The sequence below is a fragment of the Hemitrygon akajei genome, chromosome 31 (genome assembly GCF_048418815.1).
Source record: "Hemitrygon akajei chromosome 31, sHemAka1.3, whole genome shotgun sequence".
In the NCBI taxonomy this organism is placed as follows: domain Eukaryota; kingdom Metazoa; phylum Chordata; class Chondrichthyes; order Myliobatiformes; family Dasyatidae; genus Hemitrygon; species Hemitrygon akajei.
The window spans coordinates 26,129,298-26,138,417 of record NC_133154.1 but is presented as its reverse complement, the minus strand read 5'-3'; the positions used below and the strand labels follow the sequence as shown (position 1 = coordinate 26,138,417).

Below are 9,120 nucleotides of genomic sequence, written 5' to 3'. Positions count from 1 at the left end.
TATGATGAACTGAGACTGAGGGTTTGGGGCTGCTCCGGGGAATCCAATCTATAAACTCAAGTTAGTTCGGAATTCTGTTGCTCACTTCCATTGTTTGCATGATTTGTGTTATTCTTCTGCAAAATTGGGTGTTGGTCTTTCTTTTTTTAATTGGGTTCTTTCAGGTTTCTTGCTTTCTTGTAAGCAGACAAATCTCAAGGTTGTATAATTTACACATTTTTTGATAATTAATGTATTTTGAATCCTTTGAGATACAGTGACTAAATTAATAACAACTAATCCAGAATCCAAGGCTACCAAATTGAAATATCATTATAGAAGACCAGGAGAAATCCAAGTGGGACTTGACTGTTCATACCATCAAGCCCACTCTGACACTAAATGGGATTGTGCCTGATTTGATCTCTGGTATCAGATCCACATAGCACACAGTTAGGGCAAGTCAGGGGTATCTTTGTCATTACTGTTGCCATCAATGTGGAAGGGAAGGGTTAGATTGATCTTAGAGCAGGTTAAAGGGTCAGCACAACATCATGGGCTGAAGGGCCTGTACTGTTCTATGTTCTATGTCCTTTCAGAAGCACTGTTCAAATCCTTGTACTCAAATCTCAGTATGGCCTTGTTTACTCTCAAAGTGTGCTTTCCTCCTCTGGACTAGCAGCCCCGTAAAATTCCTGTAGACCAGCAGTTCTGGGATCTTCCCCGACTTCCTCACCCCACCATTGGTGGCCTTCCCTTCAACAATCCAGCGACAAACATCAGGAACTTCATCTCTAAAACGTTCCACTTCTCTGACCTCCTTAAAGACCCCATCCCACTTCCCCTCCTATCTCCTGAAGGTGTCTGACTTTCTGTGTAATTGAAGTCTAATGAGTCATTTCAGCACGTTCACGGCTCTGGGCACGGACAACTCTGGATGACACCGTCAGCCTCAAGTACTGCTACGGTCCACACCACTACTGAAGCCCCTTCCCTGCTTTCATGAACATAATTCTCCCACTGCACAGCACCGGAAAAAAGCTGCAGAGGATTGCAAACTCAGACAGCTCCATCATGCGACCCAGCCTCCCCAGCATTGCAGACATCTTTAAGAGGTGATGCATCCATCATTAAGGACCCCCCATCAGCCAAGACATATCCACTTCTCATTGCTACCATCAGGAGGAGGTCCAAGAACCTGAAGACACAGACTCAATGATTCAGGAACAGCTTCTTCCCCTCTGCCATCAGATTTCAAAATGGACAACGAACCAACACATGAATACTATCTCCCTATTTTTGCACTACTTCTTTAATTTATATATACATATAGAATTTACAGTTCGGTTTTGTGCATTGCACTGTATTGCTGTCACAATAAAAAAACAAATTTCATGACATAAGTCAATGATTTTAACAGATTCTGATTCTAATTCTGATTGTAGGAACCTGTCTCAAAAGCTTCAAAAATGTGTTTAACTGCAGGTTGACTGCACAGTTTCAACAACTGAAAAAGCTACTGCACACTTATATAGTTTTATTGCCCCTGTTTTAGTCTGTGACGTTCAGGAACTAGGAAACGGAACCAGAGAACAGAGGTAATGAAGATGGCAAACAAGGCTTTATAAGGTTCTGTAAGAGCTGAGACTTTACAAAGCATTGGTCAAACAACATCTGTAGCACAGTGAAAAGGTTTGGCCTTTCTTTTCTAAGAAAGGATTTGCTGTCATTGGAGAGGGTCCAGAGGAAGTTCACGAGAATGATTCCAGGATGAAAGGGTTAATGTTTGAGAAGTGTTTGATGGCTCTAGACCTGTACTCACTGGAATTTAGAGGAATGACGAGTGTACTCATTGAAGCCTACCGAGTACGTTACGGCCTAGACAGAGTTGATGTTGAGAGGATGTGGGGGAGTCGAGGACCGAATAGAAAAACATCCCTTCAGAACGGAGATGAGGAGGAATTTCTTTCGCCAGAGGGTGGTGGATCTGTGGAATTCATTGCCACAGCTGGTTATGGAGGCCAAGTCTTTGGATAAAGTGGGAAATTGATAGTTTATTGATTAGTAAAGGCGTCAAAGTTTACGGGGTGTAGGCAGGAGAATGGAATTGAGAGGAAAAATAAATCAGTCCCAGACTCAAAGGGCGAATGGCTTAATTCTGCTCCTATGTCTCATGGTCTTTAGGTCATGGAATCATAGGAATTTGCAACACAGGAGTCCACTCAATCCATTGACTTTATACCTGCCAAAATAGGTCTTTAGTTTAATCCCACTTTCCAGCTCTCTGTCCTTAGCCCTGCAGCTTACAATTCCTCAGGGTACTTTATAACCATGGGGAGAGGCTCCAACATCCCCTCAGCACCGAGTTCCACACCCTCATCTCCCACGGCGTGAAATCCTTCCACCAATTAACAAAAATCCATGCCGTTTAAACATTGACTGCCTGACCGAGGTCCTTCTGACTGCCTAAGCTTTTAATAGTTTCGTACAGTTTAGTTAAATCTCCATTGTGACAAAGGATTCTTCTTTAAATTTGGAGCTAAGGCTCTGTAACAGGCCTGTCTGGCCCAATGAACTCAAGCCGCCCAGTTACACCTTGTGACCAATTAACCTCCTAACTGGACGAAACTGGAGCGCCCGAAGGAAACTCACGTGATCACAGGGAGAACGTGCAAACTCCTTACAGACTGTGGTGGGAATTGAACCCTGGACACCGGGACTGTCATAGTATTGCAGTAGCCGCTGTGCTACCACGCCGCCCTATACTCCCAGCTAACTTGGTCTCACCTCATAATCATACTTCTCCAGCCCTGGAAACAGTTAAATTAATCTGCCCAGCATCCTCTCTGTCCAACATAGCACAGATGGGTGTCTGCTCCTCCCATTCCTTTATGAAAGATTCATTGAAACGGTCTGCTGCAGGAAATCAGCAAGTTGGGTAGCATCTCAGGGGAAGTAGATTCCAACACCTGCAGTGTCACAAATCCCATTCCCTGCCTTTCACCCTTGAACAATAGTATTAATGGTAAGACTCTTGGCAGTGTGAAGGATCAGCAAGATCTTAGGGTCCGTGTCCATAGGACACTCAAAGCTGCTGCGCAGGTTAACAGTGTTGTTAAGAAGGAGTATGGTGTGTGTTGGCTTTCATCAACTGTGGGATTAAGTTCAAGAGCGGTGAGGTAATGTTACAGTTATATAAGACCTTAGTTAGACCCCACTTGGAGTACTGTGTTCAGTTCTGGTCACCTCACTACATGAAGGATGTGGATACTATAGAGAGAGTGCAGAGGAGATATACAAGGATGTTGCCTGGATTGGGGAGCATGCCTTATGAGAACAGGTTGAGTGAACTTGGCCTTTTTTCCTGCTGGAGGATGAGAGGTGACTGATAGAGGTGTATAAAGTGATGAGAGGCATTGATTGAGTGGATGGTCAGAGGTTTTTTCCCAGGGCTGAAATGGCTAACATGAGAGGGCATAGTTTTAAGGTGCTTGGAAGTCGGTACCGAGGGGATGTCAGAGGTAAGTTTTTTTACACAGAGAGTGGTGGGTGTGTGGAATGCACTGGCAGTGAAGATGCTAGAGGCAGATAAAATAGGGACTTTTAAGAGACTCTTAGGTACATAGAGCTTAGAAAAACAGAGGGCGATGCAGTAGGGAAATTCTAAGCAGCTTCTAGAGTAGGTTACATGATTGACACAACATTGTGGGCTGAAGGGCCTGTAATGTGCTGTAGATTTTCTATATTTCTAACAATACTTATTGGAATATTTAGCCCTTTAAATCAGCTCTGGCTTTTGATTCCACTGGCAACAACCCTCTACAAGGGACAAGGCCCATCTCCCCTTTCATATATTTTCAAGGCTGAGATTTTGGTTGTGGTTATGGAGACTAGGCGGCTAAATGGAACTGAGGACGAGGATCGGTACATCACAGCGTTAGCAGGTGATGGGACATACGCAATCCCAACAGAAGCCTTACTGGTCACCCCAGTCACTCCCAATCCTACCATCTTTTTACCCGTTCACTGATTAAACCACTGCATATTAGCTCTCAATTAGGATACAGTGACTGGTGGCTAATTGTATGTACTAATAATTCAGGGATCTAGACTAATTTAGATGGGGTGTGGGAAGAGGCAGGACACCAAATATTAGCAAGTAGAACATGGGAAATAGGATAAGCCCAGGGGGTTCTCTCGCCTACTCCATCACTCAATAAGACCTGGGTCGACCTAATTATTGTCTTGCCTGCCTGGTTCTCACAACCTTCAATCTCCAGTGGTCCAAAAGTCTATCTCAGAATTGAGTATGCTTTACGTTTACGACTGACTAAAGTTGAGATTACCAAAAATTCATAAGACCCTGACAGAAGAAATTCCTCTTCATCTCAATCTGCAATAGACATCCCTTCACCCTAAAACTATTCCCTTTAGTTCCAGATTCAGGGAGACCATCTTTTTGGCGTCTGCCTTGTCAAACCCCTCAAACCTTCTATATTTCAGGAAGATCAATTGTTTTTTCTAATCTCCTGTAACTATACTCTGCATAACCATATGACAATGCCTTGATTCCAGAATAGATTGAACTGAAAAAAGGTAGATGTACCTTTTCTTGAATGTGGCCAGAATTGTGCAAATACTTCTGATGGATCCTTACTGGAGTAATTTACAGTTGTAAAAAGATTTCCCTACTTTTGAACTAATTAAAATAAAGACCAAAAGAGGGTGGCACAATACCACAGCAGGTACCTTACAGATTCAGTGCTGTCTATGTGGAGTTTGCACGTTCAGCCTGTGACTGCTGGGTTTTCCCCTGTACACATCTCAAAGATGGAATGGTAGGTTAATTGGAAACTGTGAATTATCCTGATGTGGATAGGTGCTAGAACCTGGTAGTGTTAGTGAGAATGACGGAAGAATAGATTGCAAGGAATGCCAATGGCAAAGGGGCGTTCACAAGCATGTTCACATGACACAAGCATGACGGGCAAAAGTTGTCTCCTTCTGTATCAACAGCAAGATTGGAAACATCTCGCGATGATCTAATACTGACTTCAATGTGTCTTGTACGAAGGTCCCCGGATCTGAAAACTAACTCTCCTTCACCTTCTGCTGTTTAAATAGTATTCTACTGCAAACACTTACTCACGCTTGTTAATAACCAGGAATGTCAGCAGCCTCAGTGACAGTGACCATGTCTTGCACACTGGCTGTCCGCCCTGTTGGTGTGGCCTTTCATTGACTCTATTACAGTTATTGGATTTATTGAGTATGCCCATAAGAAAATGAATCTCAGCGTTGTATATGGTGACGTACGTGTGCTTTGATAATAACTTTACTTTAAATTTTGAGTTATTACTTTGAGTTATTACCACCTATCTGGCCTCATTCAACAGTGGGAGATAGAAATAAATTGCTTACTTAAGACATAGGAAAGTAAAGACTTAAATGAATATGACTATCATAAACACAAGAGATTCAGTAGATGCTGAGAATCCAGGGTAACATATACAAAATTCTGGAGGCACTCTGCAGGTCTGATAGAGGGATGGTTAAAAGTTTGGTGGGGTGGGTGGGGGAAGACCCTACATCAGGACTGAGAGGGTAGAGGGAGGATAGCTGGTAGAGAGAGATGGAGGAGCCATTGGGAGGTAGGTGACGGACAAACCAGAGATGCGGGGGTGCTGTTGGTGGGCAGATGGGCCAGGTGAGCGAGGGGAGTTCAGAAACAGAGGCTGGCGAGTGATGGGGGGAATCAAATTTAGATGTTAGCTGGTAGGGCATGGGTGGGGGGCACTGCTAGGAGATAAAGACTGGCTAGAACATCAGGAAAATCTCCACATCCCTGAAAGAGGTAGGACCATGGGATCCTTTACACACAGCTGAGAGAGAAGCATAATATCTCATTCAGTAGGTGGTACACCCTTGCAGAGGAGAGAATGCAACCCCTGACGTTGAGCTGATACATTTGCATTCTAATGCACAGTAACTTGTAACAAGACAGGCAACATGAGCTGCACCCACATAAACATCTGGCTGCGTGTGTCTTTTGGGTACTTGCTAACATCACAATGGTGTACAGGGGCCGAACCATCTCAAACAGAGCCAACACCAAAGAGTCTCACATTCCACTGATGCCACCTAGAAGGTATGCTTTTAACCACCCTGCCAAGCCCTGCTTTATTCCAGATAAATAAATTTCAGCAAATACCCATGCATTTTGTTTGCTTTAAAAAAATTGTAATAAATAAAACTGTGAGGAACAACTGTTTCAGATTTCCATACAGATTGTCATCCCAGCCTGAGTCTTCCTACCTTGAGAAATATTGACACCAACCGCTCCCCTTCCTAAATCGAGACACAGTCCAAATATTCTTCTCTGAACTTCTACAAGTTTGTTCCGTCTTTCCTTAAGCACGGGTTATCTGGCTGCAGGTTAGTGGACAAGCCAACCCCACCCCACCCACCATCTCCACCCTCCCCCAATCCCAGTGCAGTGCTGGAGGTAAATGAACAACTCCAGGTTAAGTATAGTTTAAGTTAGATGCACTTGTCTCTTGGTAAGCAACTTTAAACCAAGTCAGACTTGAGTAACCAAAGACTTGCTGTTCGGTGAGCTGGTGGATTCATGGTGTCCACTGTCAGTAGGGCAGAAACCATCCAACATGTCATTTCGTAGGGGTCTGCAGAAGTTGTCCAAAAATTCTTCTTCCAGCTCCGTACTTTTTCCAGTCAATGACTGGGCTTTCGAGCTCGGAGGCAGGTAAGGGCAGGTCGTCACGTGGGAGTATTGAGTCTGATCCTCGCTTTCAATCTCCCTGTGGTAAAAGTAGCTGAAATTGGAGACAATCACAGGGACAGGTAATGAGATGGTGAGCACACCAGCAATGGCACAGAGGGATCCCACAATCTTACCTCCAAGAGTCATGGGAGACATGTCGCCATATCCCACCGTGGTCATTGTGACAACAGCCCACCAGAAAGCCTCAGGGATACTTGTGAAGTTTGTATTCTCATCCTCGGATTCAGCAAAGTAGACAGCGCTGGAGAACAGAATTACCCCAATGAAGAGGAAAAAAATCAAAAGGCCCAATTCCCTCATACTTGCTTTCAGAGTTTGCCCCAGGATCTGCAAACCCTTGGAGTGTCTGGAGAGCTTAAAGATTCTGAAAACCCTGACCAGACGAATAACCCTGAGGATGGCGAGGGACATGGCGGGCTGTGCCACCCCTCGCTGCCTGGCAAATTCAGTGCCCAGGGCCACAAAGTAGGGAATGATGGCCACAAAGTCAATGACGTTCATGATGTTCTTGAAGAAGCTGGGCTTGCTGGGGCAGACAATGAACCTCAGTAAGAGCTCAAAGGAGAACCAACAAATGCACATGGTCTCCACCACGAAGAAGGGGTCCTGGAAGGGGCTATTCAGAAACTCGGAGTGGGAGCTGTTCCCCCGCAGGGAGTGCACAGGCAAAGTCGGATCCTGCTCATCCCTGAACTCAGGCAGGGTCTCTAAGCAGAAGACCACAATGGAGATGAGGATCACCAGCACCGAGATGATGGCCACCACTTTGGCCGGGGAGGAGCTCTCTGGGTACTCGAAGAGCAGCCACAGCTGCCTCTGAAACTCGTTGCTGGGCATCGGCCGTTCCTCCTCCTTGATGAAGCCCTCATCCTCACGAAACCTGGTGACCGCCTCATCCCCCAGCTCGTAGAATCTTAGCTCTTCCATGAAGACCTCCAGCGACACGCTGTTGGGCCTTTTCAACCTTCCCCCGGACTGGTAATAGTAGAGGATGGCGTCGAAACTCGGGCGATTCCTGTCGAAGAAGTACTCGTTCCTGAGCGGGTCGAAGTAGCGGATCCTCCTCTGGGGGTCTCCCAGCAGGGTGTCGGGGAACTGGCGCAGAGTCTTGATTTGGGTCTCAAAGCGCAAGCCCGACACATTAATGACTACCCTCTCACAACACTCCTGGTGGCTGCCCAGCTCGTAGTCCTTGTCGTAGTTACAGAGAGGTTTCTCCATGGTGTCCGAGGGAGTGAAGGACTCCGAGGTAACTCTCCGTCCTGCCGCGATCAGAAGTGAGGCAGGAGCCGGCCTGCCATGGTGTCAGTCGAAGGTGCAGCCCGCACTGACCAGTACTTTCTACATATTCCGCGCAGACACACACACACACACACGGAGGGGCTCGGGGTTGCCAAACCTCCTTGGTTTTTTTTGTAATATTAAACAGTATCGCTTTGCGGCCAGCCCCTCCCTCGGGATCAAGTTCAAGTCTTTAGCCAACTCGGCACAGAAATAACCCCAGCAGAAGCCACATCTTTAACACTATCGATACTCGATCGCACCGCCAGCACGGAGCCGGCGGCTGCAGGTAACACAACATCCCCTTCCCCTCGCAGCGCCTGGTGGCGTCGGAGAAACTCCCCACTTCCATCCCATCCCCTCCCTCCGCTGCATCTCACCCACCCCCCGCCACAACCATTCCCCGGGACTTTTAAGGTATTTTCATGCGGAAATCGTTATTCTGCGGTCGAAGTTCCGCCTGTTTTTTTTTCTCTCGGATTCCACCTCCTGTTAAGTGACCTCTCTGGTATGCGGCAACCTAGGTTTGGATCTGGTTTCTTCCTTGCTGTTTATTTCAGTCCTGTCCACCTGTGCGTGCGATCTCCCTCTCATCAGTGCGGCTGCTATTTCCCCTAACGCCGCCGTCCCCAGGGCGCGATTCGGGAGTGCAGGGGGCAGATCGCACCTCACCTGGCCGGGGCTCCCTCACCTTCAGCCAGAGTCACGGTTTGGTGTGCGACGCGCCGCGCCTGCCGCCCGATTCGCCCCCTGTCGCCGCCCCTCTCACCATCTGCACATACCAGATCGATGAGGAAATACCGTCCACCTGCCCCCATGATATCATTCAAACGCGCAGAATTCTTACCGGTTGACAGGGTGGGAGAAGGTGGGGGGAATTAGAGTTAGGGGACATAGGTTAAGGGTGAAAAGTGACATATTTAAGGGGAACCTGAAGGGGAGTTTCTTTCCTCAAAGTCCGCTGTGATTGTGGAACCATCTGCCAGTGGAAGTGAAGGATGAGGTTTCAGTTTCAACTATTATGGAGGGGCTATGGTCCGTGTGGGTCAAGGGGACTA

The 9,120-nt window shown here is 46.7% G+C and overlaps 1 protein-coding gene across 1 annotated transcript; it reads right to left on the bottom strand.

The window, feature by feature from the left end:
* Positions 1-267: 267 nt before the first annotated feature.
* On the bottom strand, positions 268-8,347 carry LOC140719337 (potassium voltage-gated channel subfamily A member 3-like). The gene has a single exon (XM_073033906.1). The coding sequence runs from the start codon at positions 8,000-8,002 to the stop codon at positions 6,560-6,562; it is 1,443 nt and encodes a 480-aa protein (XP_072890007.1). The 5' UTR covers positions 8,003-8,347; the 3' UTR covers positions 268-6,559.
* Between the last annotated feature and the right edge of the window lie 773 nt (positions 8,348-9,120).